The sequence below is a fragment of the Gossypium hirsutum genome, chromosome A03 (assembly GCF_007990345.1).
Source record: "Gossypium hirsutum isolate 1008001.06 chromosome A03, Gossypium_hirsutum_v2.1, whole genome shotgun sequence".
NCBI lineage: Eukaryota > Viridiplantae > Streptophyta > Magnoliopsida > Malvales > Malvaceae > Gossypium > Gossypium hirsutum.
In genome coordinates this window covers 20,260,544-20,284,987 of record NC_053426.1, presented here as the reverse complement: position 1 = coordinate 20,284,987, position 24,444 = coordinate 20,260,544, and the positions used below count along the sequence as shown (strand labels likewise).

The window sequence follows — 24,444 nt, the reverse complement described above, 5'->3', positions numbered from 1 at the left end:
CATAGATACATGAAACACATCATGAATCTTCTCTAATTTAGGTGGTAACGCTAGCCAATATGCTACCGGTCCAACTTTTTCAATTATTTCATACGGTCCAATAAAACGCGGACTTAACTTGCCCTTTCGTCCAAATTTAAGGTCTTTCCTCCATGGAGACAATTTCAAAAATACCTTATCACCAACTTGAAACTCCATTTCTTTTCGTTTCAAATCCGCATAAGATTTCTGTCTATCTGAAGCAGCTTTCAAACAATCTCGAATCACTTTCACCTTTTCTTTGGTTTCTTTTATTAATTCAACTCCATAAATCTGACTTTCCTTGAGTTCAGTCCAATACAATGGCGTCCAACATTTACGACCATATAATGCTTCATAAGGTGCCATATTCAAACTTGTCTGATAACTATTATTATAAGCAAATTCTACCAATGGTAAGTACCTTTCCCAACTATCTTGAAATTCCAATACGCAACATCTGAGCATGTCTTCAAGAATCTGAATTACTCTCTCTGATTGTCCATCAGTTTATGGATGAAAGGCAGTGCTGAAATTTAACTTTGTACCTAATGCTTCTTGCAACTTTTTCCAAAACCGTGAGGTAAACCTCGGATCTTTATCCGAAATGATTGACAAAGGTATCCCATGAAGTCTAACAATCTCTCGGATATACAATTCAGCTAACTTATTAAGAGAATAATCTGTACGTACCGGAATAAAATGAGCAGATTTAGTCAGTCTGTCAACTATTGCCCAGATGGCATTTTTCTTCCCTGGAGTTAACGGCAATCCTGATATAAAATCCATAGTAATCCGATCCCATTTCCATTCAGGAACCATAATAGGCTGAAGTAATCCCGAAGGTACTTGGTGTTAAGCTTTCACTTGTTGACAAACTAAGCACTTTGATACAAACTCAGAAATATCTTTTTTCATTCCACTCCACCAGTACATTTTCTTCAAGTCATTATACATCTTCGTACTGCCCGGATGAACCGCTAAACAACTATTATGTGCTTCATGCAAAATCTTTTGAATCAACTCATCATTTTTCGGTACACAAATCTGATTTTTAAACATCAAACAACCATCAGAACCGATTCTGAAATTTGATCCCGTATCAGCTTCACACTGTTTTCTTTTGGCTAGCAAATCTTGATCATTTTTTTGAGCTTCAGAAATCTCTTGTAAAAACATTGGTCTTGCTCTTAACTCTGTTAGAATCGAACCGTCATCTGAAATTTTCAACTGAGTGTTCATAACTCTCAAAGCAAACAACAACTTTCTGCTTAAAGCATCGGCAACCACATTCGCTTTTCCCGGATGATAATCGATACCAAGCTCGTAATCTTTCAATAACTCTAACCATCTTCGCTGTCTCAAATTCAAGTCTTTTTGTGACATCAAGTATTTAAGACTTTTGTGATCGGTATATACTCGGCACTTTTCACCATACAAATAATGTCGCCAAATCTTCAAAGCAAATACCACCACAACCAATTCCAAATCGTGAGTAGGATAATTCTTCTCATGAGGTTTTAACTGTCTCGAAGCATAAGCCACCACTTTTCCTTCTTGCATGAGTACACACCCCAAACCATTTAGAGAAGTATCACTATACACCACAAATTCTTTACCTGATTCGGGTTGTATCAACACTGGTGCTTCAGTTAATAACTTTTTCAATTCTTCGAAACTCTGTTGACATTCTTCCGTCCATTCAAATTTAACATCCTTTCGGAGTAGTCTGGTCATAGGAGTAGCAATTATAGAAAATCCATTTACGAACCGCCGATAATACCCAGCTAGCCCCAAGAAACTTCTAACTTCAGTTACGTTTTACTAGGATCAACCCGTATACCATCACCTGAAACAATATGACCCAAAAAATCCAACTTCCCGGAGCCAAAATTCACTTTTACTAAACTTAGCATACAGCTGCTTATCTCTCAAAGTTTGCAAAACTATCCTCAAATGCTCAGCATGCTCTGTCTCATCTTTTGAATAAATTAAAATATCATCTATAAACACCACAACAAATCTGTCCAGGTATGGCCGAAATATGCGATTCATTAAGTCCATAAACACAGCAGGAGCATTTGTCAACCCGAACGGCATAACTAAAAATTCATAATGACCGTACCTTGTTCTAAAAGCAGTTTTAGGCACATCTGACACTTTTACTCGCAGCTGATAATACCCAGATCTCAAGTCAATCTTTGAAAACCATGTCGCTCCTTTTAGCTGATCAAACAAATCATCAATTCTCGGCAACAGATACTTGTTTTTGATTGTCACCTTGTTTAACTGCAGATAATCAACACATAATCTCATAGAACCATCCTTCTTTTTCACAAATAACACGGGAGCACCCCAAGGTGAAAAACTCGATCTCACAAAGCCTTTATCAGTCAACTCTTGCAACTGCGACTTTAATTCTTTCAACTCTGTTGGTGCCATTCTATATGGAGCAATCGAGATCAGAGCTGTTCCCGGTATCAAATCTATACCAAATTCTACTTCCCTGACTGGAGGCAAACTCGGTAATTCTTCTGGAAATACGTCCGCAAATTCACACACAACCGGCACTGATTCAACTTTCTTTTCAACTTTTTTTGTATTAATTACATACGCCAAATAAGCTTCATAACCCTTTCTAAAATATCTCTGAGCCGACATCGAAGAAATCATACTAGATAATGCCTCTGATTTGTCTGGCTCAACCCCCAGAATTTCACCACTTTCACACTTTAATTCTATAACCTTTTCTTTGCAATTTATTATAGCATCATGCAATGTCAACCAATCCATACCCAAAATAACATCAAATTCATCAAACGGCAACAACATCACGTCAGCCGGAAAGTAATGACCCCGAATCATTAAAGGGCATTTCTTACTTACTTTATCAACTATCACGTATTTGCCTAGTGGATTCGACACTCTAATCATAAATTCTGTGTTCTCAACAGGTATATTCATACTAGACACCAGTTTCATGCATACATATGAATGAGTAGAACCAGGATCAATCAAAGCAATAACATTAATATCATAAATAGAAAATGTACCGGTAATCAAATCGGGTGAGGAAGCATCTTCACGCATTTTAATAGCATAAGTTCTAGCCGGAGCTCTTCCCTCAGATCTAACTGCTGCATCTCTGGCTACATTCTTACTGCTTGTTTCACTTCTAGCTTTTCTCGGATACCTTCCCCTCGAGTTTGCACCACTAGCTTTTACACTCTGAAATTTTTCTTTCTCAGCTCTCTCTGGGCAGTCTCTAATAAAATGATCCGGAGAACCACATCGAAAACATTCATTTGCTCTGCACGGACCAAAATGATTTCTACCACACCGCTGGCACTCAGGTTTAACAAATCTCGTATTTCCCACACTAGCCGCAGAAGTAGTCTGAGATTTAGGACCCACATTCTGCTTCTTAAAATTTCCATATGATTGCCCAGCTGAAACTTCGGAAGGAGGATTCATATTTCTTGACTTTGCGGGTTGCTGTGAAGGTGCATTACTCATTGGTCTTTTCTTCCAATTTCGTGTTTCAGATTCTACCTTTTTCTTTTCCTTCAGTAGTTCTTCAGCCTTACAAGCTCGATCAACCAGTACTACCATTTCTTTCAGTTCAAGGATCCCGAAAAATACCTTAATGTCTTCGTTGAGCCCGTCTTCAAATCGTCGGCACATCTTGGCTTCTGTAGGAACATATTCCCTGGCATACTTACTCAATCGAACAAACTCTCTTTCATATTCTGAGACTGTCATATTACCTTGCTTCAGCTTAAGAAACTCTTTACATTTCTGATTAATAAATCTTTCACTAATATATTTCTTCCGAAACTCTTCTTGAAAGAATTCCCAGGTTACCCTCTCGTTCGGTACCACCGAAATCGAAGTCTTCCACCAATTATAGGCTGAATCTCTCAACAAAGATGTAGCACATTTCAAACATTCTTCAGGTGTACAAGATAATTCATCAAATACCCGGACAAAATTTTCAAGCCAGAACTCTGCTTTCTCTACATCATCATCAATATTTGCTCTAAATTCTTCAGCCCCTTGTTTACGAATTCTATCAACGGGGGTTCTATGAAATTTTATCATATCCACTCCTTGAGGCATCGGAGGCATAGGTTGAGGAATTGGGGGAGGTGGGGGAGGTCGTACATTTGGGTTCGTACGAACGAACTTAGTGTACTATGCGCTCATCATTTGGAGAAAGGCTTCCCGATCCCTTTCTCCTCCTCCCTGACCAATAGTAGGAGGTGGGTTTTCAGTCGGCGCTGCCCCTTCAGCCGGAGCTGGCGCATTACTCTCTACTTCATCTGCCATAGCTGGATCGGGATCCATTTACTATATAAAAATCATTTAAAAAGGTCAGAAGTCGTTACACTATCACAATTCATACATATGGCATGTATAGCAAAATTCGTACTAAAACACGTAGTCCGAGAATCGACTAAACCTGTTCTGATACCACTAAATGTAATGCCTCCACGCCCGAGACCATCGCCGGAGTCGAGCTTGAGAGGTTACCGAACAATATTTATCAAATTAAGAACTTCAAATCATTTATTTCTACATTCACAGCTTTCTAACTACCCGCGTCACAGTTACAAGAAAAATCATATCTCGAGTTACGAAATTCAAAATCTAGATCCATAAATTTTTCCTAAATCTAGACTCATATATCTATTTACTAATTTTTTTCTAGAATTTTTGGTTGGGCCAATTAGTACAGTTTATTAGTTAAAGTCTCCCCTGTTTCAGGGTTCGACTGCTGTGACCTTTGTGTATTACGAATTAGATTTTTCTCCATACAGAAATTAAATGACTATGAGTTGTTTCTCTTAAAACTAGACTCAATAAAGAACCTGTACATATAAAGAAAAACTTCTAATTATTTTTGTAAAATTTATTATGAATTTTTAAAGTCAGAACAGGGGATCCAGAAATCACTCTGGCCCTGTTTCACAAAACTTTAAATATCTCATAAAATATAATTTATATGCCTATTTTGTTCAATCCACATCAAAATAGACTCATGAAGCTTCAATTTCATAACTTACTCATCATTTAGTTCCATTTATACTATTTTTAGTGATTTTTCAAATTCATGTCATTGCTGCAGCAATATTCTGTTTTACGGCAAGTTTCATCTTTCCATGAATTTTTATGAACTAGATAACCTATTAAACTTCCATAATATCAAACATGATCTAAATTAGCCATCACCATGACTTATCAATATCAAACATTTTCTCAACCAAACATGGCCATATCATAAAATTATTTACACAAAATAAGTATATTGCTATACATGCCATACTTAAGTTTTACAAGCCATTTACCCAGATGAAAATCCTTTGGATAGTGTGATCGAACCTTCGACCCGTCCCGATTCCCGAGCTGGCTTGTTCAAAACTACAGTAAATAAAGAGGAGGGAGTAAGCATAAATGCTTAGTAAGTTCATATGTAAATAACAAGTAACATAACAATACAAATATATCAAACAACTTTAGCATGGTATCACCAAAACATATATCACATTTCTAAACATCATTCCTCATCTTACCACCTTATCATTGTTGTATCTATTTTCAACCCGAGGGTTAAGAACATACCTGTCCAAAGTGTCCATTTCACAACACTTACCAAAATGTCGCTTGCATCTTAAGTGTTCTTCCATTTCACTAGAAATTTCACCCGTTGAACACATCGGAATACAACTCGGATACACGGATAATTTGCACATAAGTGCCTCATATGTAATCAAGCTACCATGTAACCCGCCCATAAGTGAACTCGGACTCAACTCAAGGAGCTCGGGCGTTCGCATCCATAAGTGAACTCGGACTCAACTCAACAAGTTCGGATGCCTAGTTACATTTCACGAACTCGGACTCAACTCAACGAGTTCGGACATTCGCATCCATAAGTGAACTCGGACTCAACTCAACGAGTTCGAATGCTCAACCATCCTAGTGACATGTCACTTGTATCTTAATCTATTCCTAAGGTTCAAACGGGCGTTTTCCTCGATCACACATCTTTCCCGTCTTCCACGGAATATCGAAATCGGTACTTCGGTGATAGTTCATACTCATCAAGTAATTCACATAATTACATATTATTCAACAATAACCACAAAGCATAATATTTCATGATAATAATCAGCATCATATCATATAAACAACATTAAATTGCTTAAAATGACAATTATGTTACTACATTTACACATGAACTTACCTTGGTACCAAAATATAAAGATTTTGCAATTTAGTTCACAATCTTTTCTTTTCCTCGATCGCGACTTGAATCTCATTTTTCTTGATTATGGAGCTTGGAAGCTTGAAACAAACCCTAGCTATGGAGAACCTTTGAAATTTCGCCCTAATGAAGAAGATGGACAAAAATTGGCTTTTAATTTTGTTTTTAATTCATTTTAATAACTAAATGACCAAAATACCCTTACTACTAAACTTTCCAAAAATTCCTTCCATGTCCTAATTTTGTCCATGAACTTAAAATTGGTCAAATTGCTATTTAAGACCTCCTCATTAATATTCTAAAACAATTTCATACTAAAAACTTCTAGAATGCAAGTTTTGTAACTTATTCGATTTAGTCCCTACTTTCAATTTAAGCACTTTAGGCATAGAATTTCATCATGAAATTTTCACACAATCATGCAATCATATCATAATCATCAAAATAATTATAAAATTATTATTTCTATCTCGGATTTGTGGTCACGAAACCACTATTCTGATTAAGCCCTAATTCAAGATATTACAATCTGAATGCTAGACTGGAAACTGTTATTGTAGGCGAACTCAGCTAGAGGTCGATAATCCTTCCAATTACCTCGAAAATCAATCACACAACTCCAAAGCATATCCTTTAGTATCTAAATCACCCTCTTAGGCTGACCATCTGTCTGAGGATGGAACGCAGTACTGAAGTCCAAACTTGAACCTAGAGCCTCGTGCAATTTCTTCTAGAACCGAGAAGTGAAGCGAGGATCTTTATAAAAAATGTTCGAAATAGGAACCCTATGTAGTCTTACAATCTCAGAAATGCACGACTTCGCTAGCTTCTGCAGAGAGTAATCAGTTCAAACTAGAATGAAGTGAGCAGATTTGGTCAATCGATCCACAATGACCCAAACAGAATCCTTCGTAGTGGGTGTCAAGGGCAACCTACTAACGAAATACATAGTCACTCGTTCCTATTTCTATAAGGGAATTTTTATTGGATGCAATAAACTCTAAGGCAATTGGTGCTCAACCTTAACTTGCTGACACGTCAAACATCGAGCCACAAAGTCAGTAACCTCATGTTTTAAACTCGGCCACCAGTATAACTCATGAAGGTTGCGATACATCTTATTTCTACCAAGATGCATAGCATAAAGTCTACTATGCTTTTCCCTCAGAATCTACTACCTCAGGTCCAGATCATTCGGTACATAAATCCTACCATGAAAATAGAGTACCCTATCATTATTCAGTCAAAAATCCGAAGTGCTGTCACTCTCAACCTGATGAAATCGTAAACCCAATGACTCATCCCCTGACTGTTTATCTCAAATTTAATCAATCTAAGTCGGCTTAACCTGTAACTCTGCTAACAAACTCCCATCATCAAACAGACTAAGGTGAGCAAACATCGCCCTCAAATCAAACATCGCTCTTCGGCTTAGAGCGTCGGCCACTACATTGGTCTTACTAGGATGATACTTGATGGTACAGTCATAATCTTTAAGTAGCTCAATTCAATGACGCTGCCTAAAGTTCAACTCCTTCTAAGTAAGGAGATACTTGTGGCTCTTGTGATCAGTGTAGATGACACACCTTTCACCATACAAATAGTGCCTCTAAATTTTCAGTACAAAGACCACAGCAGCCAGCTCAAGATCATGCGTCGGATAATTCCTTTCGTGTGTCTTAAGCTGACGAGAAGCATAAGCCACAACCTTACCATCCTGCATCAGAATGCAACCAATCCAACATGCGACGCATCACTACATACTACAAACTCCTTTCCAGATTCAGGTTATATCTAGGAGCCTGAGTCAGAATAGATTTGAAATTTTCAAAGCTTGATTGCTGTGCATCAGTCCAGATAAAATGGTACACCCTTACGGAGAAGCTTAGTTAACGGTGCAGCAATCAAAGAGAACCCCTCAACGAAATGCCGATAGTATCCTGCCAAACCCTAAAAGCTACGAATCTCAGATATATTCTTAAGCTGTTTCCATTCCAGCACAGCCTCAATCTTTCGAGGATTAACTTAAATCCCCTTTGCAGAAATTACGTGTCCCAGAAAAGTTACTTCACAGAGCCAGAACTCACACTTGCTGAATTTAGTTTACAGCTGCTTTTCACGCAAAATCTGAAGCACTACTCTGATATGCTCATCATGCTCATCCTCAGTCTTAGACGATACCAGAATGCCGTCGATGAAGACCACGATGAACTGATCCAAACAGGGCTGAAATACTCAATTCATCAGATCCATAAATGCAGTCGGTGCATTCGTAAAGCCAAAAGGCATCACTAGGAACTCATAATGCCCATAGCGAGTCCTAAATGTAGTCTTATGCACATCTACCTCTTTAACCCTCAACTGATGATACCCTGAATGGAGATCAATCTTAGAGAATACAAAAGCCTCTCGGAACTGATCAAATAAGTAGCCAATCCTCAAAAATGGATACTTATTCTTAATGGTCAGCTTGTTCAACTGCCGATAATCTATACACATCCTCATGGTCTCATCCTTCTTCTTAACAAATACAACTAGTGTTCTCTAAGAAGACACATTAGGACAAATGAAACTACAGTCTAGAAGTTCCTACAGTTCAGCCTTAAGCTCTGTAAGCTCCTTCGGTGTCATATGGTAGGGAGCGATGGACAACAGAGTTGTATCCGAAAGAAGCTCAATCTCAAATTCCACTTTCTGATTCAATGCTAATCCTAGTAACTCCTCAGGAAAGACATCCGAAAAGTCCTCTACTATTCTGATGTTCCCAACAGAAAAGTCCTCAGAATCTAAAACACTTACATAGGCCAAGTACGCTTCATATCCTTTCTAGACCAATTTCTCAACTACTAGAGCAGAGATCACATACGACAGATAGTCTCAACGCTCACCAATCATAACCACCTCCGCATCATCCTTGGTCTTTAGAACAACCCTCTTAGATGCGTAGTCCAAACCAACTCTGTGCTCTACTAACCAGTCTATACCTAGAATCAGGTCGAACTCTCCAAATGGAGCTCCATCAAATTAGCCAGAAATATCTCCCATTGCACCTCCAACCGGACATCCTTATACAATTTACTAACCTGAACTGACTGCCCCAACAGACTTATCACAGTAACCTCACTAGAAGTACTCTCAAGCGATAACCCTAGATTTTCAGAAACAGAACTGATTGCCTCCTCCAACACTCGCCCAGATGGCACCTACCACAGTCACCACAAGGTTGCAACCCAGCTGAAGCAGCAGAAGTCTCCACTCTAACTGGCCTCTCAGATCTGACCTTTTTCTTAGGCCTCTGTACAGAACTCGAGGGCTCCAAATCCCTCTTGTTTTTACCTCTCTCCTTATCTTTATTCTGGCGCTCAGCGTGTTTAGCATCTTCGGTGATCTTCGCCTTCTCCACCATAACAGAAAACTCATACTCCCTCTACGGAGTAATTAAAACCCTCAGATTACCTTTCAGCCCGTCCTTAAACCGAACACACCTCTCATATTTTGATGCCACCATACCTCAAGCATAGTGGCTCAACCTCAGAAATTCGGCCTCATAATCGGCTACAGTTTGGTCACCTTACATGAGGTTCAAAAACTCTAGCCTCTGAAATGTAGTCTTAAAGAACTCTCAAGTCAGATGGTAAAGTGAGTGCCCTCCTTAACTGTTAATCACCACTAATATGCTTCATCGCGAAGCAAGGAGACTGTACCCTTTCAATTCCTGCTCGGGGGAACAGTCCAAATCATTCATAATCCTCTCAATGGCCTCTAACCAATACTCAATCACATTAGGGGCGACTCCTGTGGCACCCGTAAACAACTCAACTCTATTAGACCAGAGTTGCTCAGTTACCGACCCTCAACCCCCAGATCCAGAATTGGGCCCAAGGACCCGCTCCAATATCCTCAGCATGGCTTGGGACAGTGCGTCGTCCCCAGCCAAACAACTCTGAGACCCAGTCTCAGTATCAGGTGACATAGGTGTCTCACTAGTGTCCAGAGCCAGAAATGCGCTACGGCCTCTACCTCGGCCTCGAATATCATGTCCACTGATATCGTGTGCGCTCATTGTTACTTAAAATTTTTATTTATATCAAAAATTTTATGCATCAGTTTCGATATTTATTAACAAATATTTTATGCATAAAATATCAGAAGTTCAGAGTTGTTTTCGAAATTTTTAGTCTCGAATTGTTTCACTATTCAGAGTGTACTAACTATAGTGTTTTCAAGTATATTATCAATAATGTTTCCAGAATTTTCTATCAGAAATACTTACATGATCGGCGCCGGAGACTCGGTGTACCAAATAGTTACTTTAGAATGTTTAAAATCTTTTTGAAAACCAATTCTTTAAAAACAAATTTTGAAACTCAAAACCAACAACGGAGTTTTACAACCTGACTCTAATACCACTAAACGTAACACCCCAAACTCAGTCTAGATGTTATGGCCGAATCTGGCGATGTCACATAAAATGAATTTTGAATACGGCTCTAACTTGATAAAACTTGAAGCTCATAAACCCTTATTTGCTTTCATTAATTCAAATTGTAACTTCAAAAAGTTGACTCACTTCAAAACATATAATTTTAGTGGAAGCTTAAAAAAATCGCCACGTCTAAGGAAAATAGTTCACATTTTAGAAAACCTTATTTTTAGTAACCCGTTGTTTCAAAAGAAAACTTCTAGTAAAATCCGTTTAAGATTTTAGAAAACCCGTGCTTTTGGAAAAATCTGAGTTATACCACGTTTTTACAGTTATATAGTCATGAAATCACAGTCTATCCCAAATTAAAATAAAATATTCCGTAAAGTCCAAATTACATAAAATAAACCCAGATTAAACCAGAACATAAAATGTAATTGTATTTATAACCAGTTCGAACATGTGGTCACCGAGGGGCTCCGCAGCACCGATCCGCGTGGTCACCGAGGGGCTCCTAAGCACCGATCAGCCTAACTCTGTGGATTACCTATACGGGTTAAACAGATAGGAGTGAGTTTACGTAAACTTAGTATGTAACCCAATAGAATTAAGCATGCACACAACCAGAAAATTAGAATCAGATAGATACAGATTCGGTCCTAAGCCCATTACAGCCACAGATGCATGTTTGGGCCTAAGCCCATCTCAGATATAGATACAAATACAGATATACAGTCATCATCAGAAATCAAATACCCTACCTCCATCCTCTATACACCATATTCGACCATCCTAACACACCATGTGGGATTTAAAACACCCACCCAGCTTTACACACCATATTATAGCGATGCGGCACATAACAGATATACACAGCCATGGCAAAACTGTCTTTCAAAACACTTCCTCTATTATAATAATCCCACCCAATAACAGTAACAAAACAGAACATACATATAGAATTATAGATAATACATGCTTAACATGCTTATAAAAATAGATAATAGATATACATGGCATAGACATGCTCAGAACAGTACATCAGTCTAGCAGAACACATAGCTTTGGGGTTAGTAAGCCTTTACCGACCCTACAGTAGGTCCACAATCGATTAGGACGACCCGTACGACCCTACGAAAAATTTCAATATAATGGGCCCACACGCCCAGATTGGCCTTATCCATGCGGATGACACGGCCTGGCCCAAATATCACACGCCCGTGTGGGCCCACATGCTTAATTTGACATTGCCTGTGTGGCCCACACGGCCACACCCCAGCCATCACATGGCCATGCACAGCCTGGCTTTCATCGATCAGACGGCCGTGTTGTTGCACACAACCTACCACACGGCCGTGTGGCGTCGACAGATTGCAATTTCAACTTTCACCGAATCCTTTTTTTTACGTTTCAGGTACAAACCTAGTATCGATTCGTTGCGAAACCACTACTGAGCTTTCCCAAACCTAAAAGTCTATAAAGTAACACTCAAATTTAATCTTTACACACGATTAAACCGAAAACGCGAAACCAATCATATCTTGAATTAAGCACCTATCGCTTACCCCAACACTCCAAACAAGTAGCTACTATCCTGCAGAAGAAGAATCGCGAACTCCTTGATTCGTTGCCTCCCAAACATGAGTAAAACCCCAATCAAAATTGGAAAAGCACAAGTTACAGCACAGCAAAGCCTCACTTACCAGAACGTGCGACGAAGACAGGAATAGCAAAGAAAACAGAGGTGACGGCCGATAAATAGAATTCGAAATCAAATGGGAGAAGGGAAGAATGATAGAGAACAGAAGACTAACGTCAGATTTTTTTCTTAGGAAGAGGGAGAAAATTTTGCAAAAAGAAAAGATGCTAATTCTCATAACCCCCAACTCCTTTACCACTTGAACCAGCAGGCTCATTCTAATATGAAATTACAAATATTAAAATATGAGCCCACTGAGCAAGTATATGGCTTAAGTTAGAAAAATACCAAAATTTGCTAAAAGCTAAGGCTTGAACTTGGAACCTCACACACACACCCAGAACACTTAACCATTGAAGCAGATACACATTTGTGTCAAACAAATATAAAAACCTAAACAAATATTTTGGGGCGTTACATTTCATTTAACAAGTAAATATATTTTATGTCCAATTTAATTCTTAATTTTTTTCCAAAATTAGAAAATAGTCCATGGACTTTCAAATTTAACAGTTTTTAAAAAACAACCCTAAAATTCCAATTTTGTAATTTTTATAATTTAGTCCCTAAAATCCAAATTTTCACTATTCTATAATTTAATCCTTAAAAAAGAATTTATACCTTCTAAAAATAGTCCAAATTTCCATATTTTACAAATCAATCCCTTTTTACCAGAATTTCTATATTTTAAAATTTTTACAATTTAGTCTATGTAACCAACCTTTAATCTTATAAAACAATGTTCTCTTTTCAAATTCTCATGTCCCATAATCACACAAAACAATTCATGCATCAAAATTCTATATTTCCATATCTCAATTCTCATAATTCAAACTTTTCTTTTTTTACAATTTAGTCATTTTTCCTTATCAAATTAACCACTTAATACATATTCATCCAAACAATGTAAAAAATAAATATTTACCACTTCTAACATAATTATCATTCAAAATAATCATTTCTAATTTCAAATATTCATAGTAAAATCATCCACACTTTCTTACTTGCAATTATTCACATAAAATCATCTACCAAATTATTCATAATATCATTTACCTTTCACTTCATACATAAACATATACTTTCATTACTTTAAACATAGAAAATAATTATGCATACTTAATTCTTACAATTTCACATCAAATTATACAATTAAATAAATATAACATAATAATAAAATAATTTACCCATGTTTTCTCTCATTTCCATCTTTTTTTCATGCTTCCATGGTTGGTTTCATATGAAAGAACACCTTTGAATTAGACTTTGGTGTGAAATCTCACTTTAATTTCATGAAAATTTCAAAGATTTTAAGTTGCAAATGAAAAAAAGGATCAAATTAAATTAAATGTAAAACTTTTTTTCCTCTACTCTATTCTTTCCATGAATCCCACTTTAGTGGTTCTTTTATGGAAGAGAATATTTCTCCTCATATTTCTATCATTTTTCTTTCCTTTTTTTATTTAACATTTAATTATTTAATTAATTTTATCAAAAGTTCACATTAGTCACATGATTTTAATTCAATGGCTATAATTTCTCTCATAGAAATATCATATTTTTTTATAATTTAAAATTTAAAAATAATATTTTATGACAAAATGATCAAATTACCCTTTAAAATATCTTTTGTTGTATTTAAGACATAAGGGTAAAATAGTCATTTCACCATTTTCTATCATTCGACACATGGCATACTTACATGTCCTAAGTAATGATTACTTATGTAAATGTTATTTATTCATGGGATAATTGCAATCAAGCCCTTTTCTCATAAATGGTAAAATTACACTTTAGTCCCTATACTTTTCATCCCTTTTCAATCTAGTCCATATCTCAAATTTCCAACCCCACTTACCAATTCATATCAATGTCAAATTCATAAAAATATTTCTTAAAATTTTGCCCATTTTTCTAAAATGGTAAATTTTCACTTTAGTCCATCTTTCACTAATTTTCAATTTGATCTTTATTAAAATTTCACTATTCATACTTTCTTTCCAATGTCAAAATTTGAATTTACTCTCATTATTCAATTGACAAACTTACTTTTTGGGAAAATTTCTAATTATCTTTTGTAATACTCCTATTGGTGACATTGAGATTTTTAGGGTGTTACATCATCTCTCTATATAAATATCTCATATTGGCTAAAGAGAAAGAATTGATGATCGATGAAAATTAATGAATTTATGAGAAATAAAAATCCTTAGTTGTCAATTCACTCATTCAACTAAAAGAGAAACTATACTTAGGAGTAGTTTTTTTTTTCTTTAGAAAGTTTTAATTCAATACTTGTGTTTGGAACAATGCCCACACATCGTGTGATCTGTAAGTTCTAGAATAATGGAGAAGATCCAATCATTTGAAAGAAAAAATTGAAGTTACTTGAGAATCTGAAATCAATCTCGTAGGATTATGTAGGGTTAACTTAGACTGGAGTTTTATAAATACTCAGACCACTTTTTTGGATGAAATCAATCTCGTAGGATTATGTTGGGAATTAGAGTTTTGGTGTTGAGAGTCTTGGACAATAGGATTGGTGGTAAAAGTGACCTAAAGAGGTAGATTAAACCACCAACGTGGAAGAGTGTATCGATGGTATGGTGGGAGATGTTGGATCTGGTGCCCTAAATGTAGTATTTTTCATCTATGTATACTTGTCATTTTTTCGAAGAAATTAGTTAATAAAATAATTCATGGATTACATTAATATACTTTGTATAATTTCTTCATGTGATTTTTGCATGCAAAGCAAAATAGAAGCAAATATTAGCTCATCAATTGTCCAATGTTTGAACTAATACCAAGCGGTATTACGTGGTCGGATCGTAATACAAAAAAAACAGCTTAAATTAGTGGATGAACCTAAACATATCCTTAGTCTAATCGGAAATGAGTAAACCGATTGAAATACTAATATGACGTCTATCAAGTCCAATTGGGGAGATCTCTTGTCTTAGACATCAGAGCAGATAATTCTCAAAAGATAGAGATATAGATGTGACCGACTGGACTAGCAATACATCACACAGGACCCAAAAAGAATATATCCAAAATCCTTTTATAGATTTATTCACTTGTGATATTCAAAGTGTGGCATACCTTAATCCTGAATGGATGAAGAACTATATATGCATGACTCGTATACTTTGATGTAAGTAAAAGTTTAAGTTCAAATAGATAATGAACTGAAAATTGATGCGTTGGGTATATGACTTTTGCAATATGTAGTGTCATTCACGACAGTGGAATTCATAGCTCGAGATATGGGTAAACGATATCCTCTCATAGGAAGTACATGGTTGATAAAAAGTAAATGTGGCCACGGGTTGTTCGTTTTTGTGATGAATGAGTTGATTACAACTTAATAGTAATTGATTTTTCATGAAGGAAGATGCAATGGTTACTATGAAATAAAATAGGATCATATTAGGAGAACGAATTTATCCCAAAGAGATTGAGAATATCTTATAAGGGTAACACACTTACAGCAAGATCATTGATCGAGTTGCTTTCGTAATGGTATGTCATTAGGGAGAGCTCAGTCACGATACTATAGTGGAATGACTTCGTGACTAAATAAGTTTATAATTAATAGGTAGAAAGTTGGAACTTAATTATAAATCATTTGAGCCTTAATCACATATGTCCAATCAGTCCCTTCGATAGCTCGTTGAAACTAGAAATAAATTGCAAGTTGAATCAAATTAACAAAAATGGAAAAGTCAGAGAAATGATAAACATTTAGAAATGAATGTGGTTTTCTCTAAATGGAAATGACCCAAAAAATGAATTTATGATTTTTTGAATTATTATTCATCAATTCAATAATTGAAGTTCAAAAATGGAAATAAATTAATTGGTCATAATGAATCTGTTGAATGTAGGGATATTAAATATATTTTCTCATATATTCTTTTATGGTAAAGTCATCATGATTTTAACAGAATTATAATTGGGTTGAAAAAATTATTTAATTAGGAAATTAATTACTAATTTAATATATTTATTTTGGGATATAGAAAAACAACTATTAGGTTGGATTGGGTTAAAAGTTTAGAAAGTACTTGTAATTGAATTGATATGGGGAAAGGCCTAAAAGCCCTTCATGTTATTGTTAGGGATAGAAAACCCTAGTATAATTAACTAGGGTTGCTGCCCCACCTAATCCTAGTTAAACTAGGAGTTCGTTTTTTTATTGAAATAGACTTATACAATTCAACAACGGTTTAAACTCTTCTTCCTATAAATAGATGGCACCGGTAGAGCTAAATATATAATTTTAAGATATTATTATTCTGCCTAAAAATAGTGAGACTTTATTCTCTAAGTATTAGTTCTATTGTCCAAAATAGCAATTCTACTAGTTTTTTAGAAAGAATTTTGTTTTCCCTCTAAAAGTAAAGTAAACTATTTTCGGTTCTATGATTGATTCGAATTGTTTGAGCCCACACTCGAAGTAGTTCGTGGTACGAGAATAGTGGAAAAGGTTGTTCGGTTGAAAGCCAAGAAAGACAAGGATTTGTCTAGTCGAAAACACATATGTGATTTCAGTAAAGGGTTTATTGCTATAAACATCACAAACCGACTCAATTTTCATTTTTTTTATTTTTCGCTGTGCAAGAAAACTGTTTTCAAACCAAATCTGTTTTTAACAGGAGAGTGTCTCTAAGGTAGGCACGAGGCCAGCATAATCTTTTAGGGGGGACGAGTGAAATTTTAATTTTTTATTGTCTATATCTTTATAATTTTTAAAGGATTAAATCAAATTTTTATAATTTTAGGGGGGCAAAGTACAATTTTACATTTACTAGTTTAATTTTTTTTAATTTAAGAGCTTAAATAGTAATTTTACATTTTAGGGGGGCCGAGGCCCATGCTAGCCCACCTCTAGATTCGCCACTGCTCTAGGGAAAGAGGATAAAGCACTAAGTGGAGGCTAAGACTGGTATGGTGTCATTTGGTCAAGGCTTGAGGGTTGGTTGCTCCATAACCGAAGCGGGTGGTTGAGTCTTTATTTCGTTTGAAGGAAGCTCTGTTGTAGTGTTTGTTGGGTTAGTAGGGTTATCAATTGAAGGAGTCATTGTTTGATTCACGCTCACTGCATCAATTGTAGGTACAAATGTTCAACAAGGGGAAGAGAGAGAAAGGAGATGATGATGGAGACAAGGGTTCAATTCACCTAAGTTAGGCAAAAAGCCAAAGTAAGGGAGTTAAGGGGAGAAGACTATAGTTGGGCAAAATGCTTAGGATAACTAAAAGGGAAAAAGATCCTTTCTTATTCGTGCCCCAAGGTAAATAAGGGAAAGGTCCTCATGACCAGTAGTGTCCTATCACCGACAATACGAGTGGTGGCCCACTAATGTGGTCAACCAGGTGACAAATCCGTTTTGTGTTTATTGTCATCAAGGGAAAGCCTGGTTTGACGTTCCCTTAGTTAATGTAATACGAGATTGTTAGGTCTTAATGGTCTCTTAATATTCCCTCTTAATGATAAGTTCGTACCCACTAATAACATGTGTCATAATAGAGGTCTCGGTAATAGCATGTAGCCCAGGATAATTAGACTTATGGAAAGTCTAAGGCACGCAAGTGGCTAGTCACTGGAAGACCAATCGTGTAGTGAAAGGCGAAAAGCCGTCTAAAGGTACTTCTCAAGTGACTTCTTACATCACCAACTGTAGAAATTGGGTAAGAATATAACAATTATATATAATATTCATATATCACTTAATAATTACATCAAAAGTTGTACTACTCTACACACATCAAAGTGTTGAGTATGTTTGTATCTATTCATCAAAATAAACATATAATACATATTAAAGACTTACTAAAAATAAAAGGAGTCTCCATTATTTGTTTAGGTTATTCAAGGTGGTGGCGAATCATCCATGGCAGCAAGACGCCACTGTTGGTGGTTTCATTATCTTCCTTCTCCCTTCCATTGGAGCTGTCGCAATGCATGCATGGCACCAATTTAGTTAATCACTTCAATATATGATACCATTATGAGAAATTTGAATTTTAAAATAATTTTAGTAGGGAAAAAATGACTAATTTTTAATTTAATGATTCTACTAAATGAACAAACCACAAATTTTTAATTCAACTAGCCCAATTGATCAGTTGCCGATTTTTAATTAAATTGATTCAACTAACAAATCTATTTTTTAATGGATTTATTGACTTATCAAACCGAATAAATCACCGATTCTCGGTAAACAGTCAGATTGATATCACCTCTGCCATCAATAGCATTGAGAGACAGACCTGATGTTAAGGGGCAGAAGCATGGAGGATGAATCTTGGCAATTGTTGTTCAGCTGCCAATGTGCCTGCTCCACATTAGTTTTCTCCTTCTCCTTCAGCTAAAGAACGGCATTTTAAGTACAACTTACACAATAAATAAGCTAAAAAAAATAAAAAATAAAAAACTCATCAGCTTCACAGAAATTACATTTGGTTAATTTTTTACCTTCTTTGCAAGTATGTTATTCTGTTCTTGCAGTTCTTTGTCCTGCATATGGAACAAATCAAGCTAGCTCAAGTTCATAATTTCATATATATGCTACTTGGATTTGGATATTTCTATAAGACATGGATTCGTATTAGACAGGAATATGAGATTTTTCATATATTTGTAGAGTTATTAGAGAATTATATCTTATATCATGTCTGATATATTTTTAATATAAGGTGTCGGATTCTTTAAAAAGAAATAATGAAAAAATCAGAGCACAACATATGTTAAAATAATACAATAAAAGCTGGTTTTGACATTTTTGATTTAGTAGAATATTTAAAATGAGCTCAAAAATTAGATATTTATAAGAGAAACCATGGCATACCTTTTTCTGAAGCTCAGAAATTGATTCAACCATAAGTTGATTCTGCGAGTTAAACATTATCAACAGCCAAGTTATGTCGCTGCAGACTTATAAACAAAATTATATGCATGCATACATAACTTCTCGTACAAAAGTAAGATTTGATATTCAAATTTTGAGTTTATTAAAAAATTTTAACTAGAGGGGCAAATTTAAAGGCAAGCAGGGACTTGACTCTTCAAAAATGAAAAATGGTCTATTTAAAAGATTTTTGAATTCACTCCTAATTGTTTATGTGGTTGAGACGCTATTTTTAATCAATACGATAAAATATTGGACCAATTTAAAATATAAATCATGAAAATCTTTTACACTAAGGAAAATAATGTTTTAATAAATATATTGTTGGAGTGATTTAAACCTTTTTGGATCTTATGCGTTTAAGGGCAGAATCAAGTTGTTGCTCCAAATTTTGAAGCTCTCTAAGACTCAAATTCTGGATATCTTCTCCTTCGTAATGCCTAGAAATATAATTAATTATTTTAGTAAAAGAGAAAGATGCATGCCTTGAATGTATTTGAAATTTGAAGCCATTGGGGGTACCTCAGGTTTCTTTGTAAAGTCTCCATTCTAGCTTTAAGTTTTGCATGTTCCCAGGTCCAGTTTCCCTGTAAAAGAACATATTGAAATCATCCCAAGTTAACAAGTAGAACAGATTTGGTGTCTTCAAAATTTTCATGGTTTGATCCATGAACATCCCCTTTCAAAATGAAACCAAAAAAAGCATGTTTAAAAAAAAAGATTTGCAAATGAAGTTTAGGAGGGTTGAGTTTACATTTTGTTGAATTTCATCTGTAGCACATTGGATTTCTGTAAACGAGTATCTTTCATATCGTTCAAGGATTCTTTCCATGCTGCACAAGAAATAAAAGATGGTCATCAAAAATTTAAAAATATAAAAAAAACCTTAAACGGGTTAAAAAAATACTTTTTCGAAAAAATATCAATTCATCGTCTTTTTTTTTAGAAAAGTTGTACTCAATTAAATCTTAAGACGTTCAAAATGCATCAATTCACCATTAATGTATTATGATGTTGATGTAACAATTTAAGTCAACAATAATAAAGCATTCAGAAAATATATAAACTCATTAAAATTTCAAGTAATAAATAAATACTCAACTTTATTTGAATTTAGATATCCGGTTGAAGTTGATTTTCAATGTAATTTTTTAAATTAAAAAAGGAAGTTAAATTTTCTGAAAAATATACAAAAATTTATTAAAATTATGTGAAAGATTTTAAGATTATAAAAATAACGAGTTTTTGGACAATATTTCAAATAAAAGTTTTCTTGGAAAATATTTTTGATCTTTTTCGATGTAGAATGGTCAACGTAAAAAGTTTTTTAGTCAACGTAAAATTACCTCTTTATTCTCATAAAATATCTTACCAAAATTTTTTCAATAAAACATTTTACAAACTAATAAGGCTATATTTATCAAAATGTCTTCGGACTTTTTCCAATTGACCTTAACTACGTATTAACATAAAATATATAGCACTATCAATAATCAATCAATTCACATTCAATTATCAATTTATACAAATTTTACAATTTATTTAATTTAGCCCCTAAAATCGGGACTAACATAACTTTCAATTTAAAGCTTCAAATTGAATTATGATTTCACTGTTATACATTAGATACCTCCTATTTCTTCTTTTTACATTCAATTTTACATTTTATTCAGTTTAGTCCCTAATGTGCAAAACTATCAATTAAGGTTTACAATTTAATCCTTTCTCACATCTAAGCTTAAAATCTATCAACTTAACACCTAAAACTTCAAGAAATCAACAATGACAACATTTTTAAAACTTCAACAATTTTACAAATTAGTAAATGGGCTAGCTAAATCAAGCTCCTATGACCTCAAATAAATAAAATTTTACAAATCACTTGCTTGAATTTTGAAGCTAAAAGCTTGGAGCCTTAATAATAGCGTCTCCCTAATTGTCTTCATGTTGTACGATTTTACCATAAATCTAAGCCCCTTTATTCTACTAATTGAATAATAATGAATTAGCTTTTATTTAATCTTTATTCTATTATTTTTTAAGCTAATTAATTATTTAAACAAATATTGTAGTCATCATGTGGTGTACTACTAATTATGCAGTTAAATAATATTATTAATTTAATGTTATGTAATATTAATTTTTGTTTGGAAGTTAATTTATTATTATTCAATCTTTACTTTTTTTTTGTTTTTTTATAACACAATCAGGAATCATTTATTCGCTTTAGTTGTTTTCAATTTATGAATGTTAATATTCTAGCTTAATAATTGAGTAATATTATATGCAAAAAAATATAAAATATAAAATATAAAATTATAGATATAAAATAAATTCAATTAAACAATGGCAAGATAAAAAAATTTCAAATGTATGTTTGTTTAATTAAAAATAACTTTTATAAAATATTTTCAAGAAATTCACCAAATAACATTAAATATTTGACATAGATTTATCCAAATACTAGAGAAAACTTTTCTAAAAAAGTAAGTCATTTTTCAAAAATAGTGTAACAAGTTAACCTTAATTTTTTTATTTATAATTTTTAAAACTAAGTTTTTTTTTACCCATAACGGGTTGATTGTGTGAACTAATTTTGAGTGAAATTTTTAAAATTTTTAAGATTTCATAAATAGTATATTATTTATAAATTACTTTATAATATATTATTTGTATATTGTGAGGAGTAACCCAACTATTGTAAAAAAAATATAGTGGTTTACGTTATTTTCATAGAAATATTTTTCAAAGAAATTTCGAGAATTGTAATAAGAAGAATGAAAAAATTATACTTGTTTTTTTTATGTCTTTTAAATTAAACCAGAAATTAATAAAGATTATATATATTATTAGCAATTAGGTTATTTGAGTAAATGTTGACCAAAAGTTTATAATTCTTGGAAATAAATTTTGTGCTTATTTTATAAAAGAAATTCTTATAAAATTTTCATATTTACATTTTTTAACAAAGTTGGACTTTCCTTTGCCTTTTCTTTAAATTAAATAATATGGAATATTATGAATAATAATTTGTAAGTAAACCTTCAAATAAATTATTTTTGATGTTTCTGACAATTGTGAATAACCTAACTACTCAAGAACGGATTATTTCCTTATTTATGTCAATACACAATATATGATATATGATTTATAATTCTAATACCAAAACATTATTGTGATTGATTTTTTTTTAGCTAATTTTAAGTATTTTTTTAATTTTTGCTAAGTTATATTGTGTGGATTGTTGTTGCGTTTGATTTTGTAAATGTATGGGTTGGTACGTTGCTTTTTATGTTATTTTGCATTCTTTTTTAATTTTATTAATCGAGTTTTAGCTTAATTAACATTGTTATTACTACAGTAATAGATTTGAACGCATTTAAACATATTTTTCTTTCAATTTCAATATTAAAAAGAACTATATAAGGGAAAAATAAACACAGTATCGAAAATAATAATAATAACTAGCATTATTCCATCTTTTATATTATCCGGAGATCATCATTATCACCCTTGTTTGAACAATGATATTATCCTTAATTCACATGATTTTATCATTATTATTATTAATGACATTTAAAAATAAAGAGTCGTTTATGTAATCATGTGTTTGGGTCACATGAAGAAAACAAAAGCGTTAATCGTGACGTTGAAATCCAATTTTATGTATAGATTTTTTTTAAATTATTTATTATTTATATCTACCAATAGTAATTATTTGTTAATGATATTTTTTTTATTTTTTAAAAAATATGTTTATTTATAATAGAATTTATAATTATGTTTATAATAGAGTCAAATGTTTTATAATTATTTTCACTTTATTTTTATAATATAATTTATAATTATTTAATATTTTTATTTTTTATAATTTTAAAAATTATGTCCAAAAAGAATATAGATAAAATGGATGTCTAGATTCAGATGAACTTAGACGTTCATTTGTCAAAATTCATTTTAGACTTGGAATTTTTAATAATTTAAGATGAAAACTGTTAGTCCAATATAATTTTAATATGAAAAGCTGAGTTTGAATTAATTGATTTTTCAAAAAGATGAGAGACATTTTTAGCAGTTGAGCAAAAAATAAAAATAAGAAAAGATTGAAGTCTAGAATTTGGTTCATCCCTGATGAGACAAAGCTGAAAATATTGTGATAGGCGGTCAGATTGAAAATATGATGATGTTAAAATTAATAATTGAAGTGAGAGGTAAATTCAAAATTAATAGAGTGTGTGTTTGGATTGCAAAGGTGAATATTTGTGGTAATTAAGATAATGATGATAGTATTTTGAGTAAAAAAAAACATTAAAGAAATGAAATAAAGTATTTTCACTCTCAATTACTAGATTGGACCCTCACCTCTCCTCCACTGAAATTGAAGTGATTCACTGCATTTAAAATTTCCCTTACCCTCCAAACTTATATCTACGACTATACCAGCCACTACTTGACTGCAAATAACATTCACCATTTTTCCCCTTTACTTCTTACAAACTCTTGAGATTGAACCCTAACAAAGAGCCTTTCACTGTGTGTCTTCTTCTTTTCTGCATTATTATTCTCTTCTTTTATGTTTTAAACACCATATTCATTCATCCAACTTGAGCATAAAAATAACAAGAAGAAATTAAAAATGAAAAAGGAATCGTACCAAGACTCAGTCGCGTATTCAAAGAGTTTGCCTTTAGAAGAGAAGACCATCAAAGCGACTTGAGCATCACAAAGCACAGAGATTTCATGGGCTTTCTTCAACAAACCCGACCTTCGTTTCGAAAACGTCACTTGCCTGTTGATCTTATTTTCTATTCTCTTCAGTTGAACCCTACCCCTTCCCATTTCTTTCTCTTTATACGACTGACAGCGGAAGGAGAGTTATAAGGGTATGTTCGGGCAGGTTGCGAAAGAAATGGTGTAAATCTGCGTGTGTATATATAGGTACAGTGTAGAGTGGTATTTGAGGTGGTATTCAGAAACAAGAATGGTTTGATCAAAAGAGTTGTCGAATTCCCATTGGCTTAAATGCTCTGAACAGCCTTAGTTGTCTGCTTTTTATACCCCGCATGGTCACTTTTCTTTTTCTACATTTTGTCTCTGATTTCCTACTATTTTTAGTTCTCCC

The 24,444-nt window shown here is 33.7% G+C and overlaps 1 protein-coding gene across 4 annotated transcripts; it reads right to left on the bottom strand.

The window, feature by feature from the left end:
• Positions 1-18,111: 18,111 nt before the first annotated feature.
• Positions 18,112-24,444, bottom strand: LOC107887078 (truncated transcription factor CAULIFLOWER A). 4 transcript variants are annotated; one of them, XM_016811209.2, is made up of 8 exons: positions 23,977-24,440; positions 20,077-20,155; positions 19,845-19,909; positions 19,663-19,762; positions 19,263-19,304; positions 18,890-18,931; positions 18,685-18,782; positions 18,112-18,364 (listed from the first exon to the last, which is right to left on the bottom strand). In XM_016811209.2, exons 1-8 carry the CDS (start codon positions 24,159-24,161, stop codon positions 18,280-18,282), a joined length of 696 nt encoding a protein of 231 aa, XP_016666698.1. In that variant the 5' UTR covers positions 24,162-24,440; the 3' UTR covers positions 18,112-18,279. The 4 variants fall into 4 exon arrangements, with proteins under 4 accessions (XP_016666698.1, XP_016666699.1, XP_016666700.1 ...); XM_016811210.2 differs by having other exon boundaries at positions 18,685-18,776; positions 23,977-24,337; XM_016811211.2 differs by lacking the exon at positions 19,663-19,762 and having other exon boundaries at positions 19,808-19,909; positions 23,977-24,444.